At 47.8% G+C, this 25,460-nt stretch overlaps 1 protein-coding gene across 1 annotated transcript in view; it reads right to left on the reverse strand.

The window, feature by feature from the left end:
• CDHR3 (cadherin related family member 3) overlaps nt 1–25,460 on the reverse strand; it is a 71,710-nt gene that overhangs the window by 18,181 nt on the left and 28,069 nt on the right. Inside the window, exons 6-12 of the mRNA XM_003921108.4 lie at nt 24,741–24,845; nt 18,933–19,081; nt 15,489–15,678; nt 6,221–6,392; nt 4,022–4,124; nt 2,832–2,930; nt 801–1,027 (exon numbers count right to left, since the gene is read on the reverse strand). Of these exons, the coding sequence (XP_003921157.1) occupies nt 801–1,027; nt 2,832–2,930; nt 4,022–4,124; nt 6,221–6,392; nt 15,489–15,678; nt 18,933–19,081; nt 24,741–24,845 (1,045 nt within the window). The remainder of the gene's footprint in view (nt 1–800; nt 1,028–2,831; nt 2,931–4,021; nt 4,125–6,220; nt 6,393–15,488; nt 15,679–18,932; nt 19,082–24,740; nt 24,846–25,460) is intronic.

A 25,460-nucleotide genomic window follows, 5' to 3' on the forward strand; every position in this document is an offset into this window, starting at 1 on the left:
CTCAGCATCAAAGGTTGGGAAGCAGCTAGCTCAGCAACGGTTTTAAGATCTACCCCATCTGCTGTGTGTGGGGGCAGGGTAGGAACACGGCATAACTGCTCCTGGGGAGGAAACACATAACTCCAAAATCACACTCAGCGTCTGGGCAGTGCAAATTTCATCACCATCATTCAGTGAAGGCAAAGTGGGATTTAAAGGACCACAAGAGGAACTTCGTCCCACAAAGTGGCTTTATGGGTCAACCAGATATTCCAGTATCTGGCCACCAATTTCAGTATTTTTTTCTGTTACCCACAAACTTAGGCCTCAAAAATATGTGGGGTTGGGCACAGTGGTTCATGCCTATAAATCCTAGCACTTTGAGAGACCGAGGCAGGTAGCTTACTTGAGGTCAGGAGTTCGAGACCAGCCTGGCCAACATGGTGAAACCCATCTCTACTAAAACTACAAAAATTAACTGGGCAAGGTGGCCAACACTTGTAATCCCAGCTACTTGGGAGCCTGAGGCAGAAGAATCACTTAAACCCAGCCCAGGAGGGAGAAGTTGCAATGGGCCAAGATTACACCACCGTACTCCAGCCTGGGCAACAGAGCGAGACTCTGTCTCAAAAAAAAAAAAAAAAAAAGAAAAGAAAAACGTGGATCGTTATTTCCCAGGGCACCTTTGTTTGTTTCCGACCACCTTCACAGGATGTTCCCTGGGAATTTTCCTCACTGTCGCATCCACACTCTGGGGGTGCCAGAGAGACCGGAGGTCAACCAATTGGGTTAGTGGGGCTATACCAAGCAGCCCTACTCACAGTGACGGAGCTTGTGTCCTCGCTGTTGGTGGCCTGGATTCTGAGAATATACACGGGGGTTGTTTCGTAGTCCACTTTAGTTACCAGCTGGAGTTCTCCTGTCTTGGGATTAATCCAAAATACGTTCGGGTACTGGAGGCTGGCCCCTCCGGTGGAGATGGAGTACACGAGGCTGCTCTGGGGGAGGTCTTTATCAGTGGCCCGCACCTGTCCCACTCGGGTTCTGGCTGGAGGAATAAAGTAACTGCAGTAAGTTCTGCTTTTAGCGGGTAGGGAAGGATGATCCAGGAACAGATGTCCTCACTGCCATGGGCAGAAGGACTTTTGGAGGCCTCCTTGCTGTCCAAACTCTGTTTTATATCTTCAATTCTACTCAATTGAAAGAATGCTAACCAGCACCCACCAGGTAACTGACCCTATGATCCAAGCAGCCCTGTGAGGTGTACTAGACAATTTATGCCCCTCCCTTTTTTTTTTTGAAATGGAGTCTCACTTACTCTTTCTCCCAGGCTGCAGCTCAGTGGTGCGATCTCAGCTCACTGCAACCTCCACCTCCTGGTTTCAACCCATTATCCTGCCTCGGCCTCCCAAGTAGCTGGGATTACAGGTGCCTGACACCACACCCAGCTAATCTTTTTGGATTTTTAGCAGAGTTGGAGTTTCACCATATCAGCCAGGTTGGTTTCGAACTCCTGACCTCCAGTGATCCACCCGCCTCGGCCTCCCAAAGTGCTAGGATTATAGGCGTGAGCCACCTCGTCCGCCAACTTATGCCTTTATATAGACTCCAGGGACACCAGTCATTTTGCTCTCATAAACAACAGTGCCAAGAACGTACATCCTCACACAAACATCTCTTTGCAGCAGTGTTGTCTAAAAGTCCCATGCGTTTCAGTGTTCTGTAATGAGCATGAATTGCTCTTATAAAAATAAACAATTTCGAAATAATTTAGCAGTTGGTGATTACAGATTATAGATTTTTAAATCCTCTACCATTTTGCTAATTTTACAAATAGGGTTGGTGGGGCTGCTAGCATTCTGGCTTGCTTGTTTTATAGGAGTTCCTTCCCATAAATTACATTCCTCAAGGGCAGAAGCCTTCTCTTGTTCAATTCTAGATCCCCAGCACTAAGTGTGTGACCCAAAGTAGGTGATCAAAGAGAACTGTAGTAAGATCTGTGAGTTCACAGAAAGCCTGTTCCTTTCTGATTTGCTATTTCCGGAATAAAGTATAAGAAATTAAAAGCATTTTCTTTGGACCTTCATTTTGCATTTTGCTTGAAAACTTCATGTCCGGAAATGGAGACCATCCTGAAGAGAATGGATCATTTGAGAGGGAGTGTTCTGGTTTTGGTTTGATTTGTTGTTGTTGTTGTTGTTATTTTTAATATGGAAAAAGTATCCATGATCTAAAGATGAAAGGCTGTGGGGAGTCTATTACACGAGAGCATTTACAGTATTATCTTCAAGCTGAGAGAGCAAAAGAGAGGCAGATAGTGAAGCTGGAAGTGGGGACTGAGTCCTTTCCTTAATGGGGGAAGAGTCTGCAAAAAGCAGGGTGTTGTAAAGCGTAGAAAAGAAGGCCTCCAGTGAATCCCAGCAGGGGAGAGAGAAATGTCTTTATTTTGTTTGTAAATGAAGGAAATTTCCCAGAAATGGGAAATGTTTTCTCTGTTGTTAAATTTCAATTCTCTGGGTGAGCTGGATAAAACTCACAGTGGAGACCAAGAGAAAACTTAAGCTTCGGGAAGGGAGTATTAGCGGAATTGGGCAAACAGATGAGGAAGCAATCAGAGGCTTCCGAGAAAGGCGGTTTCATCAACAGATTTCAAAAGTCCAAGTTTCACCTGAAGGGCTCCTCAGCAGCAAGGAAAATTTAAAAGAAATAAGAGGTGCAATAAATACTAATCAGCTGTGAATCACTGTGCAAAACAGCACACGAGGCCTCCAGAAGGGAGCTTTCCACCCCAAAGAACACACCTTTGGACAGAGTCCATCAAGAGCACTGTGGTCTGTGACTCTGTGACTTACCCGGTCTTCTTTCTGACACAGAAAATACGTAGGATGGCCTATCAAAAATGAGAGGAAACTCATTTTCCGGGCTTGTTAGGATATAAACGTAGATGTTATCTAAAAAGGGAAATAGAAACACATTTAATCACAAGTTCATGCTCATCCATTTGTTTATTCAACATCCTTAAAGACTCTCCTGTGTACAGGCTCTGCACATAGGGGATACCAGGTGACTAAGCTCTGGGAACTCCTGCCTTTTAGATGCTGAGGGTGGTCACCCTTTAATAAGCACATGAGCACACAGGGCACTACAGAACCCAGAAGAGGAGCAGCTCCCAGGAAAAAGTACAAGCTGAGCCTTACAAGGATAGAATTAGACAAATGGGCCAGGGGCGAGATTGGCGGGGCGTTGTAGGCATATGCAAAAATGCCAAGGTATAAAACCACATAATTCACTCAGGAAAATTTCAAGTTGTTTGCCCAGTTGGAAAAAAATGGTGGCTTGGGCCAAGCAAGGTGGCTCATGCCTGTAATCCCAGCACTTTGAAAGGCCAAGGCATGCAGGTCACGAGGTCAACGGTTTGAGACCAGCCTGATCAACATGGTGAAACCTTGTCTCTACTAAAAATACAAAAATGAGCTGGGCGTGGTGGCATGTGCCTGTAGTCCCAGCTACTTGAGAGGCTGAGGCAGGAGAATCGCTTGAACCTGGGAGACAGAGGTTCTGTCTGTGATTAGCTGAGATCGCGCCACTGCACTCCAGCCTAGGTGACAAAGTGAGTCTCCATCTCAAAAAAAAAAAAAAAAAAAAAAGTAAGGGGCTTGGAGGCAAGTGACAGGAGGTAAAGCTGGAGAATTAAGAGGCAACAAATGATGGAAATTCTTGTATGCCAGGCCCAAGTGGTGGAACTTGAACTTGACAGCTACCGGAGATGCTCAAAGGCTTTAACCAAGGAAGTAATATGATGACATTTGCATTTTCTGAAAAATCATCGACAGAAATCTGGAGGATGCATTGGAAAGTGGTGAGACTGAAGGTAGAGAGACCCTTCAAAGAGCCTTAAGTGTTGTAATTCAGTCCCTGGGTGAGAGCAGTACTAGTGAGACGGGGGACCTAGTACAATACCTAGTATTACCCAGCAGAGTTTAGTCATTGATAAGAAATTGATAAGAAAGACACTCATGAAATAAAACAAAATGATACTTGCTTTTATAGTAAGGGGCCCCCACATCCTGCACCTGGATTATCACCATGTATTTATTGCCGGCTGCTAGATTACTTGGATTTTCATAATCTAGATCACCAATCAGCTAGATTAAAACAGAGATAGTAGATTATACAGATTAAACATCCTATTTATTGGACTGAGAGAGACATTTTCATGTGTTGCTACTGGATATGTAAACTGGCAAAACACTTTTGGAAAACACTTTGCCCATAAAAGTGAGGAGCCTTAAAAAGTTACGACCATACGTTTGCTCACTGCTAGCGAACTTGCTGAAATAATTAACCAGGAGAGAGAATCGATGTTCAAATATGTTCATTAAGCACTAGTGCTCAGCAGCACAGGATCACAACTTCAGCTTCATTGAAGAAAAGCACAGAGTTGAATCTTATATGCAGGGCTGTTTCATCATAGCAGTCCCTCCTAACTATCCGTGGTTTTGCTTTTGACAGTTTCAGTTACTTACAGTCAACCGCAGTCTGAAAAGAGTGAGTACAGTACTATAAGATATTTTGAGAGAGAGAAACACATCCACATAACTGGTTTTCGTTATTCTTCTTTAGAGATAGAAGTCCCCTTCATTGCCCAGGCTGGTGTGCAGTGGCCATTCACAGGTGTAATCATAGCTCACTGCAGCCTCAAACTTGTGGCCTCAAGGGATCCTCCCATCTCAGCCTCCCAAGCAGCTGGGACTGTGGGGGTGCACCAACATGCATGCCACATAATTTTTGTGATAGCATTTTGTTATAATTTTTCTATTTTATTGTTTGTTATTATTGTGAATGCTTACTGTACCTAATTTATAAATTAAGCTTACTATAGGTATCCATGTATATAAGGAAAAAACATAGTGTATGTGGGGTCTAGTACTGTCTGTGGTTTCAAGCATCCACTAGCGGTCTTGGAACATATCCCCTGTGGGTAAGGGAGCACGACTGTATTTAAAATACTTATGCCGGCTGGGCACGGTAGCTCACGCCTATAATCCCAGCACTTGGAGAGGCTGAGGTGGAAGGACTGCCTGAGACCAGGAGTTTGAGACCAGCTTGGGCAATATAGCAAGACCCCATCTCCACAAAGAACTAAAAAATTAGCCAGGCATGGTGGTGCACTCCTGTAGTACCACCTGCTAGGGAGGCAGACATGTGAGGATCACTTGAGTCTAGGAGTTTGAGGCTCTGGTGAGCTATGATTGCCACACTGCACTTCCGGCCTGGGTGACAGAGTGAGATGTCGTCTCTTAAAAAAATAAAAATAAAAAATACTTATGCATATAGGTAGAAAATACACATAAACTATATCTACAGAAAAAAGACAAGAGGGAATTGTACTAAACTATTAGCACTGGTTAGCAGGAAATGGTGATGCTTTTCTGTGCTTTCACATTTTCTACAGTTTCATATATTAATTTCTACAGAACATGTATTAATTCCCTAAACAACAACAACAAAAAAACCAGAAATGATTCTTAAGATGGTACGATGAATAAAGTGGGTGAGATGTTCTTGGGGACTGAAGAAGGGTTTGGGGTGTGAGGCGGAGAAGAAGGACCGTGAGGGGAGGGTGGCAGGCGGCCGCTTTCCCAGCCCTTCCATTTCTCTCTTCTTCCACACCAGCCTCCAGCAGAAGCTCTGAAGGAAAGGTCTAACTCAGCTCATTGGGACCCACTTCTCATGCCCATCCTTCTTCCAACGCGGCGTTTGTCCCTTGGAGTTGCCAGTGAGGGGACTCCCTATCCATCCTCGCTGGCTCCCTCTCCTCTGGTCTCCAGTGGTTCTACAGTGTGGAATTTATCTGGACCCGCTCAAGGCCCGGCCCTGCTTTCTCTCACCTCACACCTCTATGGGCCAGGAATGAGCACTCACATAAAGAAAAGTGCCTGAGCACCGAGGGCAGGGACGTGTCTGTGAAGGCACACTAAGCAGGCACACACACTGCGTGCTACCCGAGAAAGAATCCAGTCCTTAGCAGGCCGGGCACAACTACGTGTAACCAGCGATTCCCGGAACGGGGTAGAATAAAGAGCGAATGGAGAACACAGACTCACTATTAAGCCCGTCAGTTACAGTCACTCTGAGAGGGGGTTACCTTGGAAATTTCTCTCTATGGGGCAGCAAAAGCATGATGTATGTTGGACCAAATCCCGATGCCCTTTTAATGATGCAACAACCATTAACTGACCACGATTTTCCCAGAGCCAGCTGGATCCTGTGAAAATCTGCCGCCGTCCCCCACTCCAGATGGCGTGCTGAAGTTGAATCTGTTGTTGGGTGCCTTGCTGTCATCATCAAAGCAGAAATTGTTCAGGTCAAGAAGCAACGTCCCGTTGGCTGTTCTTTCCGGCACCATAATGCTGGTGAAAAGACACAATTCAGTGTTTCTCCCAACGAATGGTGATTGTTTCTTCTCACATGGGTCCTGGGCTAGACCTCTCTGCTTTCACTGCAATTCAAAGTCAGTCCGTGGTCATGGCAGTCACCTCCTAACTGGTCTCTCTGATTGTGCCCTTGCTGCCTTTTGGGCTAAACACAGCAGCCAGAGGGATCCTGTTAACATAGCGTCAGATCACGTCACTCCTCTGCTCCTAAGTCCCAAACGGCTCCTCCTTTCACATGAAGTCCCACCTTTGATCAGAACCCTTGGTGACATGCCCACCTTTTCCTCTCTGAACATCACTCACTAGTTCTCCGTGTTCACTCTCCTCCGGCCACTCTGGCCTCCTAGTGCTCCCTGAACTCTTCAAGAGGCTCTGGCTTCAGCGTCACTGCACTCGCTGTGGAACCCTCTCCCCACAAATACCCAAGTGGCTCCCCCTTCCACTTTCTTTCGTCTGTCTAATCAACTGTCACCTTATCAGGGAGGCTACCCTATCTAGAATGGCAGTGGTCCCTGGCTGGTGCCTCCTTTCCTGTTCCCCTCTTTATTTTTAATTCTTTTTTTTTTTTTTTTTTTTTGAGACAGAGTTTCGCTCTTGTTACCCAGGCTGGAGTGCAATGGCGCGATCTCGGCTCACCGCAACCTCCGTCTCCTGGGTTCAGGCAATTCTCCTGCCTCGGCCTCCTGAGTAGCTGGGATTACAGGCACGTGCCACCATGCCCAGCTAATTTTTTGTATTTTTAGTAGAGACGGGGTTTCACCATGTTGACCAGGATGGTCTCGATCTCTCGACCTCGTGATCCAGCCGCCTCGGCCTCCCAAAGTGCTGGGATTACAGGCTTGAGCCACCGCGCCCGGCCTTATTTTTAATTCTTAACACACATCATCATCTGATACACCATTCTGTTGATTGTCTATTTCTTTCCTAGAAAGTAAACTCTATGAGGGCAAGGATCTTCGCATTTTTCTTGGCACACTCAATACATATTGGTTGAGTGAACGAAAAATAGACATATAAGACTAGCACAGTCATGAAGAAGAATATTAGAAAAATACAAATTTTACCTCCTGCCTGAAGGAGTTTCTAATTAGGCTAGGGCAAATCCCTGTACCCCTTGTCTCCCATGCTTAAGATTGAGAATTCCTTGACTTGTGTTCTAGTGGCTTCAATGGCCTAGAAGGGCCTCCTGACACCTTTCTATTATTCATTCAGAAGAGGTTTATTAAATGATCAAATTTGGGTGTCTCAATCTCAGTAGACTTCAGGGTTTAGGCAAATAACACAAATGAGTAAAGCTACCCCCAAACTTCGAGCCTTCGAATGAAGCCCAGCTTTCGTGGGAGGTTCTGAGAAAGACCAATGAACACCTTGAGGTTTCAGGTCATTGAAGGCCTTTCTCATGTCTCCACGTTTCAGTTTCTTCATCTATAAAATGGGCATAAATTATATCAATTAGTTTTTACTACAGAACACACCATCCCCAAGCTGAGGGAATTAAAACAACAAGCATTTATTATTTCTCACGGTACTGTGGGTTTTCCCACAGTCCTTCTGGTTTGAGTTTAGCTCAGCTGGTCTCTGTGATCACTGACAGCTTGGCTGGGGGCTTGATGGTCTAGGATGGACTCACTCACATGCCTGGTGGTGGGGAGGTGCTTGGTGTATGCTTCTTGTTGTTCTTGTCTTCTAGAAGGCCAGTTTAGGCTCATTGCACGGAGGTCTCTGGCTTCCAAAAGTAACAAGAGAGGGCAAGTTCCAATGCACATGCATTTTTCCAGCCTCTGTTGTTCCACGTTTGTGAATGCTCCAGAGGTGAAAGCAATTCAGGTGGTCAAGCTCAGATTCAAGGAGAACCATCTCTTCTTTTGAGACGGAGTTTTGCTGTTGCTGGCCAGGCTGGAGTACAATGGTGGGATTTCAGCTCACCACAACCTCCGCCTCCTGTGTTCAAGTGACTCTTCTGCCTCAGACTCAGTAGCTGGGATTACAGGCATTTGCCACCACACCCGGCTAATTTTAAATTTTTGGTAGAAATGGGTTTTCTCCATGTTGGTCAGGCTGGTCTCGACTCCTGATCTCAGGCGATCCACCCGCCTCAGCCACCCAAAGGGCTGGGATTACAGGTGTGAGGCCCCACGCCCACCAAGACCCAACTCTTGCCGGGAATAGCAAATTCACATTGCAAAGGAGCATGCATACAGAGCAGGCGGGGAGGAATTTTTGGTTTTTTTTTTCTTTTTTGTTTGTTTTGGCTACCTATCTCAATCATATTTTGCCTTGGTAGAATTTCTTACAAAAATATCTCGTGGCTGTCATGAGAGGGTACCTGGATAGACCTCCAACCACGAGCACATAACTGACCATCGGCTTCAGCTGCTGGGCTCTGAAATCCACCTCTGTGCGGTGAGGCCACGTACCAACAACTGGTCATGGCAAAGAGACTAAGGTTTATTCCTGTCCTATGTCAGCTGACACTGGCTCCGGGACCCCCAGTGGCCTAGCTGAACACTCTTTAGATGGCATGGCAGCCTAGAACATGTCCATCTACCTTCCCTCCCTCTTTTCTTTCACCCAGGTCAGCCTTGCATCATGATCTGATGACGTGCCCCGTCTTGTCCATCTCTCTCCCCATTGTCTGCCACAGGCATCTCCCCTAATAATAGCCTTACACATTTAATCCCATCTTAGCATCTGGTTCTTGGAGCACACACTTCTTCCTGCAACCAAACTCTGCCCCCTTCTATGTTCCACATCCTCCTTTCATGGCAGATAAAATAGGCTCTGGGCTCAGTGCAGACGGCGCAAAGTCTGACAGCAAGGATGGTCACGGGCCACTGAGGATAACAGGTTTGCTGGCTGGAGTGAAAACAGGCATGATGGAGTCTCCACGATGCCTCATTGGCAAAGATCACCTCTGAATTTCAGCAGGATTGGAGTCAGCATTCCTGTCTTGATTGCGCAATGTGGTTGCATTCATAGGGACTTAGCATAGATCCCAACTTACTAAACATCGGCTTCATGCTGTGTCATACCAAGCACTTTAAAAACACTATCTCTAATTTCCTCATTTCAGAGAGGTTTGTATTCTTGTCGCCACCGCACAGGGGAAGAGTCGCTACAAGCAGTTTCCCGGCCCGTCCAGGAAAGCGGATGTATGCAGACATACACTGTATGTATCCTCGGCAGTCTAAGTGTCCCTGTAAACTTGAACTTCCATTGATAAGTATCCAGGTTCACAGATGGTTTGGGGATCTAAGCCTTGATTTCAGCTCTGCAGAAGCCAGAAGATTGCATCATTTAAAGAATCCAAGGTTCTGAAGCCAGGCATTTCAGGAACTCCAACCCTTCACTTGGCCCCCCCAGGGTTGCTTGGCCTTTTCTCTCATTCTTCGCTGACACTTGGTGTTTTTTCCCCTATACGCCTAACTTGGAAAGCCAACTCCCCTCATTCAGCAATCCCTGCCCCAAAAGCAGGCTGCCCTCTTCCCAGCCAGCAGACCATGTTTCTCTCCCCACGCAAAGGTGACTGTGTCCAGCCCATTCCGAATCAGCCAGACTGCTCTACCTCTTGCTCACAAACAGCTTGCGAAGCACCTTCAGCGAAGCGCCTAACAATTTACAACCAGAAAGGAGGCTGTCACCGTGCCTCGGATGCCTCGGTGGGGCTCTGGGGCTCATTCATCATCAGCCTGGGAAAGGCGCTGGGGCCTCGGCGCCAAGGGCTGGGAGCCTGCAGGGGCCCGCACGGGCAGCAGGGGGCGCCCGCCTCCTCGCTGCCGCCCTCTCCACCGCGGGAGTATGGCACGCGACCTCCAGCAGCTGCGCGGACCCCACCCGCTCTGCCACCTGCTCTCACTCCCCAGCAGGGCCACGCCCACAGCCTACGAGGAAGGAACAAACATTCAGGAACAAGTGTCAGATCCCGTGGCAGCACCACTGCTATTGTCGCTTTGTTCTGTTTTGACCTGCCTGTGTGCTTGCTTTGACGTAGCAGGACTGGAGAAGGTATGAGGCTGGGAGGATGGGGGGTGCTGCAGGTTGGGGCCTCTCTGCACCCGTCCTTATGCAGACTTGGGATGCGGGGATGGGCTTTTAGACCTCGCCCCTGGGACTGCAGAGGAAGGGTCCCTTTTGTTGCCCTGCCTCACAAATTGGCATTCACAGTGTGGTTGAGAATTCCTCCCGCTAGAAGAGCCCAGAGAAGGGACTTCAGCCCTGGTTAGATTGTCTTCAGTAATAAATGCAATTAGTCCAGTTACAGATTTCACATTGGCCTTCAGGGCTAATCGGAGGGAAGATTATCGAAAGCGGGACTCTGGGCTTGCCTGGACGGTCTAGGATATTCCAACTGTGGTTTCGCCAGCTAATATGGAACACAGTCTGCAAACTGTGTCTTTCCATACCCCAGGGGACTCTGGACTGCAGGAAGCCAAATACACACTCAGCAGATATGCACTGAAGGGAGAAAGTGGGCAAGGAAGGTTTGAGACAGTGCACCCCTCTCCAAGCATTCTCACTTCTTAATCTTTACCCCCTACCTCTTAGGGCAGAAGAACAAGGAGGAGCAGGAAAGTGGAAGAGGGCAGGAGCTTCCCAGGATGTACAGGAACTGCCCAAGAGTGCTAGCATAGATTTAAAATGCCAAAGAACGCGTAAGTGTGATGCTACAAATCATCTCTACTCCATCCCCAGGGTCCAGACATCTCTCAGCAGAGGGTGGGTTCAATTTATGTATGTAAAGGTGTGGAAGTTACAATCCTAACTACCCATGCAGCTGTCCCCACCCATCTAATGGACTGTAGGGCTCAGTTGGGCTAGGAACGTAGCACATGCTCAAAATTGTGACTGACATTATCGGGGTGTCAGCAGGAAGCAGCTGGTGAATTAGGATCATTCTAGGAGGGGTCAATAAAGGGACTAAGAAGAAGATGCTCACTCACAGGTATATGGAAATCCCAAGGGACAATGCAATATCTCAGAGCTCAAGAGTGAAGCACGCTTACCACCTCTAGGCCCAGGGGAACCAGTGGAGGGAACAGGTCCTGCCGCCAGGGACAGAGAGCTGCCTATGTGAATGGAGACCTTCAGGCAGGGAGGAGTACATCCAGCTCACAAGGAGAGAGCTTGGCCCTACCCTTTCCCCCTTCCAGGATTCCCCATTGGCCAACCAGAAGCTGGAAGGCAAGGGAACTGGTTGGTGTCTGATACCGTTTGGCTGTGTCCCCACCCAAGTCTTAACTTGAATTCCCACATATTATAAAAGGGACCCAGTGGGAGGAAACTGAATCATGGGGGCAAGTCTTTCTTATGCTGTTTTCATGATAGTAAGACTCACCAGATCTGATGGCTTCATAAGGGGGAGTTTCCCTGCACAAGCTCTCTCTCTCTTTGCCTGCTGCCATCTATGTAAGACATGACTTGCTCCTCCTTGCCTTCTGCCATGATTATGAAGCTTCCCCAGCCATGTGGAACTGTAAGTCCATTAAATCTCTTTCTTTTGCACATTGCCCAGTCTCAGGTATGTCTGTATTAGTGGTATGAAAACAGACTAATCCAGTAAATTGGTACCAGTAGAGAGGAGCACTGCTGTAGATACCTGAAAATGTAGATGTGACTTTAGAAATGGGTAGCAGGCAGGGATTGGAACAGTTTGGAGGGCTCAGAAGAAGACAAGAAAATATGGGAAAGTTTAGAACTCCCTAGAGACATGTTGAATGACTTTGACAAAAATGCTGATAATGATATGAACAATCAAATCTAGGCTGTGGTGGTCTCAGATGGAGATGAGGAACTTGTTGGGACTGGAACAAAGGTGACCCTTGTTATGTTTTAGCAAAGAGACCGGTGGCATTTAGACTGCCCTAGAGATTTGTGGAACTCAGAACTTGAGAGAGATGATTTAGGGTATCTGGTGGAAGAAATTTCTAAGCAGCAAAGCATTCATGAGGTGACTTGGGTGCTATTAAAGGCATTCAGTTTTATAAAGGAAGCAGAGTTTAAAAGGTTGGAAATTTTGCAGCCAGACAATGCAATAGAAAGGAAAATCACACTTTCTGAGGAGAAATTCAAGCCAGCTACATAAATTTGCATAAGTAACAATGAGCTGAATGTTAATCACCAAGGCAACGGGGAGGATGTCTCCAGGGCATGTCAGAGACCTCTGTGGCAGCCTCTCCCATCACAGGCACAGAGGTTTAGGGGTAAAAAATGATTTTATGACCTCGGCCCAGGGTCCCTCTGTTGTGTACAGAAGAAGACAGGAAAATGTGCAGTTTAGGGACTTGGTGCCCTCCACCCGCTAGCCATGAGTGACTAAAAGGGGCCAACGTATAGCTCAGGCTGTTGCTTCAGAGGGTAGAAGCAACACTCTGCCAGCTTCCGCATGGTGTCGAGACTGCGCAGAAGTCAAGACTTGAGGTTTGGGAACCTCTGTATAGAAGAGGATGTACGGAAATGCCTGGATGCCCAGACAGAAGTTTGTTGCAGTGGAGAGGGGTGGGGTGGGTGGTCCTCACGGAGAACCTCTGTTCGGGTAGTGCAGAGGGAAGTGTGGGGTTGGAGTCCCCACACAGAGTCCCTACTGAGGCACTACCTAGCGGAGCTGTGAGAAGAGGGCCACCGTCCTCCAGACACCAGAATGGTAAGTCCACTGACAGCTTGCGCCATGCACCTGGAAAAACCACAGACACTCAATGCTAGCTCATGAAAGCAGCTGGGAGAAAAGCTGTACCCTGCAAAGCTGCAGGGGCGGAGCTCCCCAAGACCACGGGAACCCACGTCTTGCCTTAGCATGACCTGGATGTGAGACATGCAGTCAAAGGAGATCGTTTTGGAGCTTTAAGATTGGACTCCCTGCTAGATTTCAGATTTGCATGGGGCCTGTAGCCCCTTCATTTTCGCCAATTTCTCCCACTTGGAACAGCTGCATTTACCCAAAGCCTACACCCCCATTGTATGTAGAAAGTAACTGACTTGCTTTTGATTTTACAGGCTCATAGGCAAAAGGGACTTGCCTTGTCTCTGATGAGACTTTGGACTGTGGACTTTTGAGTTAATGCTGAGATTAGTTAAGACTTTGGGTGACTGCTGGGAAGACATGATTGGCTTTGAAATGTGAGAACATGAGCTTTGGGAAGGACTGGGTCAGGTTGATATGGTTTGGCTGTGTCTCCACCAAAGTCTCACCTTGAATTCCTACATGTTGTAGGAGGGACCTGGTGGCAGGTAATTGAATCATGAGGGCAAGTGTTTCCTGTGCTGTTCTCGTGATCATGAATAAGTCTCACGAGATCTGATAGCTTTATGGGGGGCATCCCTAGGCAAGCTCTTTCTCTTTGCCTGCTGCCATCTATGTAAGACATGACTTGCTTCTCTTTGTCTTCTGTCATGATTGTGAGGCTTCCCCAGCCATATGGGACTATAAGTCCGATTAAACCTCTCTCTTTCGTAAATTGCCCTGTATTAGGTATGTCTCTATCAGCAGCGTGAAAATGGACTAATACAGTATCCATCCAGGTCAGCATCTTGGAGCACAGAGCAGGGTGGAGACTGGATCTGAAGGGACAAGTCAGGGGTGTGTCTAGAACAGAGTTTAATCATTTCGCTATCAGACTCGAGGCCACATGGATCCTGTAGCATTATGCTGGGCGTGGCATTTGGGACAAGGAGACATCCATGAGTAAAACAAAGGAATTTCTGTTTCTACTGTTCCTCCTACGCAATCCTCGTCTGGGATCCTTTGTCCTCTGCATGTATTGGGTTTATGTTCGGAGTCACCTGGAGAAAACTTAGAAAGCCAGTCAAAGATAAGCTCAGGAGACTCTCCCCATGGGGACCTCTGGACCTGAGACCCACCCTGGTCTTCAGCCTTGCTCCAGATGCAGGGCCATCTCTTAGCAAGGGCTACTGTGGAGTTGCTTCCCACAGCCCCAGTTCCTCCCAAAGAGCCCTCTTCAGCCTCTCAAGAGACCAGAGACTGGCTGGGACAAAACCTCAGAGAGGAGGCTAACGTGGGAAAGTACTCATCATGTGGCTATTTGACAGAACAGTAGAAAGACGATCTTGTTTTCAAAAAGCATATTAGCCGGGCGCAGTGGCTCAAACCTGTAATCCCAGCACTTTGGGAGGCCGAGGCGGGTGGATCACAAGGTCAAGAGATCGAGACCGTCCTGGTCAACAAGGTAAAACCCCGTCTCTACTAAAAATACAAAAAGTTAGCTGGGCATGGTGGCGTGTGCCTGTAATCCCAGCTACTCGGGAGGCTGAGGCAGGAGAATTGCCTGAACCCAGGAGGCGGAGGTTGCGGTGAGCCGAGATCACGCCATTGCACTCCAGCCTGGGTAACAAGAGCGAAACTCCGTCTCAAAAAAAAAAAAAAAAAAAAAAAAAAAAAAAAAAAAAAAAAAGCATATTAACCCAGAATCACAAGGGACTGTATTTTAAAATAATAGCAAAAAGAATGAGTCAAAATACACAAAATCACTTGTAACCCACTTGTATCTGCATTTTTTTTTTCCCTTTCAGATGCCTTGTGTTTATATTCAATTAAGTCATGTAAGGCGAATTCGATGCTTTGTTTGGTTTTACATAAGCACTTGGTTTGATTTATTCATCTGGCTGGTGGTGTGTTTCTCTGGGAGTTCCTACTTACTGATCCTAAGGCTCAAGCATCTATTATAACTGCTAACTAACAGCCCCATCTTGCCACCCGTGGCAATAAATAAAGAGCAGGCACAGTCCAGAGAGGGCCTAACAAGTCCCTGTGGCCCTTTTCACCCACAGAGATGAGCAGGAGATAGAGGGGAGCAAAATAAAAACCAATTCTTAAGGGTAAGAAAGTGAACAAAGGAGATGATGAAGAAGAAGGAGGAAAATGAAAGAGAGGGAAGGGGAAAGGATGATGCCAAGGAAACCTGCGGACAGAAGCAAACAGTTCACATCGATTTAGTCTAGTGAGCTCTTTCTCCAAATGCCTACGATTCTTCAGGTCCTCCTGAGAATATACCAGAGAAGCCAAAGGGTGGAAGGCCGCCAGAGGTGGAACACCCAGCACAAGTTTCAACGTGTGCATACCTGAAGGTGAACCTTTGGCATGTGGCAGGATTGTCGTTGATGTCTTCCACAGTGAAGGTTATCTGGATGCGATTCTCCTGACCCCCATGTGGTCTGTCCTTCACCAGAACTTCCAGGGAAATGGTGGGATGCTGTCGCAATTCACCTGCATCTCGGTCGATCCTCTGGGCCACTTGGATTGCACCAGTCACTAAGAAAGCAAAGGTTAGATGGGCCGGGCGCGGTGGCTCACGCCTATAATCCCAGCACTTTGGGAGGCCGAGACGGGCGGATCACAAGGTCAAGAGATCGAGACCATCCTGGTCAACATGGTGAAACCCCGTCTCTACTAAAAATACAAAAAAATTAGCTGGGCATGGTGGCGCGTGCCTGTAATCCCAGCTACTCAGGAGGCTGAGGCAGGAGAATTGCCTGAACCCAGGAGGCGGAGGTTGCGGTGAGCCGATATCGCACCATTACACTCCAGCCTGGGTAACAAGAGCGAAACGCTGTCTCAAAGAAAGCAAAGGTTAGAATGTGACCCTTTGAAGAGAAATGAAAGGAACACAGAAACTTGGAGAAACCTGGCAAAGACCATTCTAATAGGAGAAAGAGCTTATGCAGAGCATAATCTCTATACAAGTACATTTTTGAAAACCCATGAAGCTCCTGTGTTAGGCATTTCTTGGGGTTATCTGGCCTGATCCTTCTAGGAATTTTCACACTGTACTTCAGAGTTGGGTCCCTGGGGGCAGCCCTTGCCTATAGTGGACTGGACTGGTAGGTAGCTGACTCCAGCTTGACCCACAGGACTCTCTTATTGAAGAATTTCTAACTGAAAGACACATTGGAGGCTCAGCCAGGCGCATAGTGGAGCTACAGAGCTGAAGTCCCTAGAGCAGCGCTGGGTCATATCCTTCCTGTGCCCCCACCTTTTGACATCTTCTTAGGAGATGCCCTGAATCCTGTTGATAGATGGCCCTGCCTTTTTTTTCCCCTTTTGGTGAGCATGGTTGGCCTTAGTTTCTGTTACCTGCAACCAAAGAACCTTAATAAAATGCTAAAAAAAAAAAAAAAAAAAAAAAAAAACTCAAATTCTCTCTGCTTGTTAAAAGTTGACTTTTGCAACACTGGAGTAGACAGCATTCTCAACCGTGGTTGTCCCTATACTCTCAGCTGACAGGGCTTTAGGACGTTTTCAGAAGCAGTGCTCAATTATTGCCTTTGCCCGCATCTCCTGGGAATAGGTATCTTTTGCCCAAAAGCCTAAGGAGCCAGTAGCACATTTGGGAATTGTCCAAGGCTGAAGTCCTTTTTGGTGATGCAATTAGGACTTACAGGGGTTGGACAGTCTGGTAGTGGTGAAGAGGACAGGCCTGAGGAATTGGGCAGCTTAGGTTGGTACTTCTGTTTCACGACCTACAAGCTGTGAGACTTTGAGCAAGTTGTTTAACCTGCCTGAGGCTCTCCCTAGGCCTCAGTTTCCTCATCTGTAAAATGTGAATGATGATCGTTCATTGAGTTACCATCTTGAGTACTTGAGATGAGATACATGTGACTAATCACTCAGCATAATGCCTGGTATGTACTAAGGCCCCAGTAAAAGACGGTTATGAAAGAGAAGGGGATTTCCTCCCCTTCAGAGATGGGAAAATAACTCCCAGCAGTCTGGTGGATTGATCTAGAATGACACTGTCCCGTACAGTTACCACGAGTCACATGAGAGTTATTGAGTGATTAAATGGTGCTAGTCCAAATTGAGATGTACTGTAAGAATAAAACATACAACAATCTTCCAAGACTTGATACCAAAGAAAATGATATGAAATACCTCATGAATACATATATTTTTTTGAGACAGGGTCTTGCTCTGTCTCTCAGGCTGGAGTAGAGTGGAATGATCATAGCTCACTGCAGCCTTAAACTCCTGGGCTCAAGAAATCCTCCTGCCTCAACTTCCTGAGTAGCTGGGACTATAGGTGTGGGTCACCACACTCAGCTAATTTTTAAATTTTTAGTAGAGACAGGGTTTAACTACATTGCCCAGGCTGATCTAGAGCTCCTGGGCTCAAGCAATCCTCTGGCCTCAGCCTCTCAAAGTGCTGGGATTACAGACATGAGCCACTACGCCTGCCCATGAATAACTTTTAAGTATTGATTACATTGAAAAGATATTTTATACACGTTGAGTTAAATAAAAATGCCTTATTGAAATGAATTTCTCCTATTTCTTTTTACTTTTTAAAAATGTGACTGCTAGAGGCTTTGAAATTATTCTATTCCTATTGGACAGTGCTGAGATAGCTTCTCTTTTCGGAAGACGAAAGGGTACTCTCAGGATAAGTAACCCATCCATCCTTACACACCTGCCTTTGAGAAAAAGGTGATGGGATTCAGGACACATTACCCTAAAATATGGCACCTTGCATTTGAGGAAACAGCAGAAGCAAGAAGGTCTCTCTGACCTTCTCCTGCCCTTCTTCCAGAAGTAGACCATAAAAGAGCTCTCTGGCTTTCCTTCGAAGCAGTCACGAGACCCTCATTCCAGAGGTATCGTACCTATACTGGAGGAAAGGCACATCCTATTCAGGAAGACAGAGGTGCCAGGAAGAGCTGAACAAATGGGCCTTGCTAAACCCCCCTAGGCTTATTATCATCGGATCATACCCTTCTGTCCTCCAGCCATACTGCTCTGTAATTACTCACGTCATCAAACCGAGCTTAAAACACATGGGTTTCCCTGTTTCTTTGAGTCTTCATTTCTGAAGGCTCTGGTGTAACATAAAACTTACATTAAATAAATTTGTATGCTTTTCTATTGTTCATCTGTCTTTTTTATAGAGGTCTCAGTCACAAACCTAACAATGGATAAGAAAATAAATATCTTCACACACCCCCCCACCAGCTCCCACAAAGGCGAAGGGGGACATAGTTGTCAACCCTATTTCGTTTCCCCAACCCCCATGCCAGCTGCTTTTCATACATCTATTAATTTGGTAACCAATGATGACCCCAGACAGAAAGACATGCCCAGACCAGAAAATAAGAAAAATACAGTCAGCCCTCTGTATCCATGGGTTCTGCATCCTCAGATTCAACCAACTGAGGATTAAAAATATTCAGCAAAAAGAAATGGATGGTTGCATCTGTACTAAACACGTACAGATATTTTTTTCTCATCATTATTACCTAAGCAATACAGTAAAACAACTCTCCACATAGCATTTACGTTGTATCGGGTAGTTTAAGTAATCTAGAGATGATATAAAGTATATGGGGGGACAGGCATAGGTTATATGCAAATACTATGCCATTTCGTAGAAAGACTTGGGCATACGTGGATTTTGGTATCCACCGGTGCATGCTGGAACCAATTCTCATGGGTATCGAGGGATGACTGCATTGTAAAACAATCCAAATGGCTGAATTAGAGGGTGCACTTAAGGATGGAGGTGAGTGGCTTACACTGATTTATCATGAAATATTTGCTAACAGTGGTAATGCTGTAGAGGAGGTGGCTGGGAAGACCTTCTTCATCAGGATCCTCCGCTGTGATGTTGGCCACGATAGTTCCGGGACTCAGTTCCTCCGGGATCATGTACACTCGTGTCGGGCTGTAACAGAGATACAGCAGACACAGCTAATTTTCAGGGGCACAGGAAGGTAGCGTCTAGGCGATGGGTATTTGGGTTAGTCCTAAATATAGTGCAGAGCTGTTCAAGTTGCATCAACATGCTCAGCGGGAGGGTGCAGTAGCGGAAAGGAGCATCGCTGGCTTTGTATTCCCAAAGATCACATCCCGTGGATGCGAAGAAAGTACCGCATTGCCGTTGCAACGATTACATGGGCCACCACGGTCTCCGACTCTACGCACATCTGCCTGATGTCATTTCAGATCAGCCTTGGCATTAACATCTTTTGAAATAAGGAGAGTTGGCCTATCTGGCTCTCTTTTCTCATTTTCCCACTTTTTGTGCAGATTTCCCTGAATTCTTTTTAGAAATCACTGTGTCCAGAGTTACATGCCAGGGTCATGTCCGGAGCTGCCGGTTCCCTCCCTTGTTCCTGACTCCCATCGCATCGCTGCCACCAGAAGCCAAAAATGCTGTAAAGCCTCTCCATTTTCACACCTTTGTTCACTTTTTTTTTTCTTCCTTGTCTTTTTTTTTTTGCCTGAGGATACAGAATTTATGCACAGAAATTGCACGCATTAATCATGAGGTCATCTCTCTGAACTGAGAACGAGGTCCCCTGGCAGAAGACCAGGCCCCATAACTGTCCTCCTTCTTGCAAGATAACGCCAAATCACCAACTCACCCATCTTCCTCAGACCTCCACCAATGCCTTTGGAACAGGTCAGTAATGAGACTGATAGGTTGGGAGTTTTAACTAACTATATATTGAGTAATTTTGAATGCTCTAAGGGAAGGCTTATTGGTTAAAATAACTCGGCAGGAAGTCCTTCTGCTGAGGAAAATCATTTCAGTGGGGCAAATAGTCACCTCTAATCTCCCAGTTTCCCAAGTGGAGGAGTTCCCATGTGGGATCGTTTTTGAGAGGGGTATAGTACCTCTGAGATCTAAGTGACTGCCCTCCTGTCGTAAGTTCAGCATGTTTCTGCTGTGCTCTCTCACCAACCCAATAAGGTAGGTAGGGCCAGAGGGAAGAGAGATGGCAGGAAACCGATCACTAGAGTCAGGGGCAGACAGAGAAAGGTGGGAACCAGGTCCTCGCCCTGACCCTCCCTACGAGGGCTCCTCCCTGGATCCAACGTCCCACCACATCCATTCACAAGGTGGTCTTCTGTGGGTATATTCCATTGCTGGGGGGGGCGTAATCAGGTTCAGCCTAAGGGCACTCCGGTGCCCCACTGAAACAGGCCCATTCATCCTTCCCTTACTGGGTACACCTCCTTTTCAGGGAGTCTGTCACGCTGTCACTGGTGAGTCCAAGAATAGGCAAAGTGGGATGGGACCAAAGAGGTGGGGTGGCAGGAGGCAAAAACAGAGCCAGGAGGGGAGGAGGTGGCCGCAGCCCCCCAGGCAGGACACTTCCTCAGTCCCTTCTGTGAGCGCCCCTCTTGCTAATGTGGTGTGTTTTTGCTTTGGTCATTGAGTGGGTTCTGTTAACTTCTGACGAAGAGCCCACTAAGGGGCCTATGCTACTCACATGGCTATGCGCTACTCCAAGCATGCTCCTAGAAGAAGCATCGCCAGGGAGCTGCTTAGACATGCAGACCTCAGGCCCGCCCACCCCAGCCCTCCGAACCAGGACTGGCATTTTCACAAGATGCCCAGTGGCTCTCTACAGGCTTTAAGGTTTCAGAAGGATGATTATAAGGTGATGCCAGAGGTGGCAGCCACAGCCTCCCAGTCTCCCGCAGGACAGAGAGAGGATACCTAGGGAAGAGAAGCCCCTTCCTCCCATCACCCCTTTTTCCTTCTCAGGCAGCGGTTCTCAATTGGGGGGCAGGGGTGGCATCTGAACACGTTTGATTTTCACAACGAGGAGAGACAGCTGCTGTTGATATTTAGGGGACAGAAGCCGGAGATGATGTTGCTACACGTCCTCCAGTGCACAGGACAGCCCCTCTACAAAGGGGTGCCTGGCTCAATGCCATCAGTGCTGCTGTGTTAAGAAACTCTGCTCTGAAGGCTCATCTAGTCCATCCTGAGTGCTCCAGGAACCCAGATCCCCAAGAAAGGGACTGGTCAGGCTATTGGCACAGCTCCTCAGGTGAACTATTCTCTCCTGATTAGCCTGACATTGAGCCTGGCAGGAGATAAAATCTTTAATCTATTTGATTTTTGAATCCAAGCTACAGGTATGTATAAAATACCATCCGACATAGACCACAGTTAAGAGCTATGCAAAGCACAGTGAAGCCAGGAGCCATGCAGCCAGGCTGACAGAGCAAAGCTCCGCCGCCAGCTGCATTCCCACGCCCTTCTTCCCCGAAACACCTGACCTCCAGAGCCTGGGCCAGCAGCCACACTCAGGGGGAAAGGTAGATGCTGGGAAGCCATGGATGGCTTCACTATGAATGAGTTTTCAGTAGGTGCCTAAGGTGTGCATGACATTGCCGAGTATCAGGTGGAAAAGGACTGAGTAAATACAAAAGAAACAGTCAGGAGGGGAGAAAGACCTGCTACCCAACTCTAAAATAAAGAGCTCTGCACACATAGCAAGCTCTGTGCATGGGAAAACAGTACATTTGTCAGCTGCTGGGCTTTTGGTTTTGGTTTTGGTTTTGACGCAGAGTTTTGCTCTTGTTGCCCCGGCTGCAGTGGTACCATCTCGGCTCACCACAACCTCCGCCTCCCAGGTTCAAACGATTCTCCTGCCTCAGCCTCCTGAGTAGCTGGGACTATAGGCACCCCTGACACCATGCCTGGCTAATTTTTGGTATTTTTAGTAGAGATAGGGTTTCATCGTGTTGGTCAGGCTGGTCTCGAACTCCTGACCTCAGGTGATCCACCTGCCTTGGCATCTCAAAGTGCGGGGATTACAGTCATGAGCCACCATGCCTGGCCTGTCAGCCTGTCAAGGGTTTTTATAATAAAATACTCAACTTCAATAATAGCAGACTCCTGGAGCTCGCATCCTGATTCTATAAAGCTTTCCGACATTTGTCACCACCCAGGGATAAAAAGGGGAGACAGTCTCATGAACAGACACAGGATTCGCTTTGGTTGTGTTAATTGCAGGAGTTTAACAAATAGTAAAGATAGAAAGGCTGTCTCTACGCTCTACATTTCTATTTCACACTCAAGCTCAGTACACTTGAGTCTGTTTGAGGATTTAATTTTGTTAATCCTGAATTAAAGAAGTTATCGTTAGTGCTAGCACTGATTTATGGGAAAAGGAGGATCAGAAGCTCAGGGGAACCATGAAAGCCCTCCACGTCAGCACTTAGTTTGAAACCGAGCAAATCCTTTCAAATTGTGTATGGCTGAAGGATGAGGCTGACTCTCATTGACTGCCTGCTGTCAAGTCAGGGCTGCCACCCTGCCCCCACTCCTTCTTTTAGAGTGAGGCTCTAGCAGACCCATCTTCACCTTCATCCAAGGAATGCTGTTTGAAATAAAGTGGACTGACTAAAAAATGCAGATTGTCACACAGATCATGCTCTCTGCCTGGGGATAGAGCCCGATATGTTCCTCTTTCAAACCTGAAAGGAGAACCAGAGAGTTCCCGGCTGACCTCTGGGTACCTCCCAAGCCAGTACGAGTCATGTTTTCTCTCTGCTTAAGTCAGTTGCTATATTTTTGAAGATGTGGTCCAAACCAGATGGTTTACAAGTTCTGCCCCTGGGGAGTTCTTGTTATTTTTCCCTTTGCAACCCCATTAACCTGCCTCCCCTCCTCACAGATGGGGCTTGTGGGGAAGGTGACAAAGAATGTGTCTGCTCCAGCCCTGCAGCCATCACCTCCTCTGGGGGTTCTTAAAGAACCTGCAGAGCTGTGTGGTATGCCTGAGCATGAGTCTGGACTGGGGTGTCACAACTGTTAATAAGCTGCCTGGACTTTGCTCCAAGAGCCACCTGTCAGCTTAAAGGCACTGTGCTCTCCTTCTGAACCTAACCCAGCTTGAGGTGCTGATGGAAAGCATTATGTAGCAATTTAATCGCAGCAGATAAATTGAGGGTCAAGGTTGGAAAGAGGAACGTATTGGGGCTCCATCCTCAGGCTGTGGGGCTGGAGCAGATGCATTCTTTGATACCTGCAACTGGACTGTGGACTGTGTTCACATCCAGAAGTTGTGCAACTGTGGTGCGTGTGCTAAGTGGCACCAGGTTACCCTGCGAGTGTGGCTGCCTTAATACCTCCCAATCTTGGAGTACTTTTGCAAGCCCTCTACCTAGCTCTGAGGCCAAATGGTCTTTTGTTGGTGGAGGGTCCTGTGCTGAATCTATTCAGAGCCATTTATGCTGTTAAAGGTGATTTTGCCACTTTCCTTGTGGCTGGCTCCTATGCCCATCTCAGAGACTGGGGCAGGCGGAGGCTCTGTAAGCAGTATGCCAGGAGAACTGCCAGGGAAACATTCCACGTGAGAGAATCAAACTTTGCTGACGTTACTTTAAAATGGGATGGGGAAAAATATGGAGTAGGAGGAGTGAGGGCAGAGCCTGCCCCTTCCAGCTCAGAAGCCCCCCTTCTCCTAAATCCCCATCTATGATAGGCTCAGATCTTCCTTTTGTGTCAGGTGCCAGGCACATTTCCACAAACTCCCCTCCACCTGACGCATTTACCCTTCCCACCTCTGCTGGACGGAGGAGCTGCCAGACACAGTCAGATCACTTTTCTGGATCCACCATGGAAGGAAGAAACTTTAGAACACCCAGTAATGGGCAGGCACCATGAAAACAGCCCGCTCCTCAGTGCAAGGATGACACGCCAGGAGGGAGATGTGAGTGATGACATGTGATCTGGGACTCCGCATCATCACTGTTACTAACAGTTACCATCACTGTCACCAATGTGCGGCCACCGTCACTGTCACCAACGTGCAGCCACCGTCACTGTCACCAACATGCGGCCACCATCACTGTCACTAACGTGCGGCCACTATCGCTGTTACATGCGGTCACCATCACTGTCACTACACCATCACTGTCACTAACGTGCGGCTACCATCACTGTCACCAACATGTGGCTACCATCACTGTCACTAATGTGCAGCCACCATCACTGTCACCAACATGCGGCCACCATCACTGTCACTAACGTGCGGCTACCATCACTGTCACCAACATGTGGCCACCGTCACTGTCACTAATGTGCAGCCACAATCACTGTCACTAATGTGCAGCCACCATAACTGTCACCAACATGCAGCCACCATAACTGTCACTAATGTACGGCCACTATCACTGTTACATGCGGTCACCATCACTGTCACTACAGCGTCACTGTCACCAACATGCGGCCGACATCACTGTCACTAACGTGTGGCCACCATCACTGTTACTGACGTGCCGCGCTTTATTATAAAAGCACCCTCTGCGTGTGCACAGTGGCAGGCCCCACATCCGGGCATGTGTCAACCCCTCCTCCCCACAATACCCCAAATCCTGCGGTGCCTGTGAACGTAGGGGTACAGGCGGCAGAGGCAGCAAAGGTGCAAAACAGCAGTCCAGAGGGCCAGACAGAGACTTTGAAGAGCTCGCGCCTCTAATCTCTCCTGCAGGCCAGAGCAAAGGGCATGTCTCTGCCTTGTATTAAATGTGCCAGAGGGGACGAGGTGGCCTAAGAAGGATGCCCTCAGACCTACCTGGTAAAGCGAGGGGCTTCATCGTTGAGGTTCACGATGTTCACATGGATGGTCGTGGAGGCTCTGAGGCCGCCGCTGTCCCTCACCTCCACGATGAGATGGAAACTGCCAGGAAACATTCCACATGAGAGAGTCAAGCTTTACTACACTACCTCAAGATGTGGTGGGGAAAGACACGGGGTGGGAGGAGTGAGGGCAGAGCCTGCCCCTTTGGTGGCGACCCTCTCCACAATGCCCCCACAGTCTCAGGGCCTGCAGGGCTTCCGTTCTCTCCCTGCCCCTGAACCCACTGGCTGCTTCTCATTCTGCAGTGGCTATTGACCACCATCATCCCACCAGGCCAGCGCCTGCTCAAGCACCATGCTGCACCCTCTATTCTGGTGTTTCTCGCAAGATCCCTGGAATGTGCCTATCACTCCCACAGGAGGGAGAAAGGGCCCCATGGCTCCCCGGTCTAGCTCTTGTTCCCACACCTGGCGCAGAGCCAGGAGCCTCACCTGCTTCACCCCGAGGCCAATGCGTTTTCATCCACAAGGCCTGGACTTCCCTGGAGGCCTGCTCACCCCAAGTCATTGCTTTCCCCTCATCAGCCACTTTGCTTGGATGGCTGCCTCTCCCGAACAACATGGGTTCTGAGAAAACTTGTATAGATCACCCTTAATATTAGTGACTCCATCTTAGAAAAAGATGCCATCTTACATTTCAAAAGGCATCAAGCCA

This window comes from Saimiri boliviensis, chromosome 10 (genome assembly GCF_048565385.1).
Source record: "Saimiri boliviensis isolate mSaiBol1 chromosome 10, mSaiBol1.pri, whole genome shotgun sequence".
In the NCBI taxonomy this organism is placed as follows: Eukaryota; Metazoa; Chordata; class Mammalia; order Primates; family Cebidae; genus Saimiri; species Saimiri boliviensis.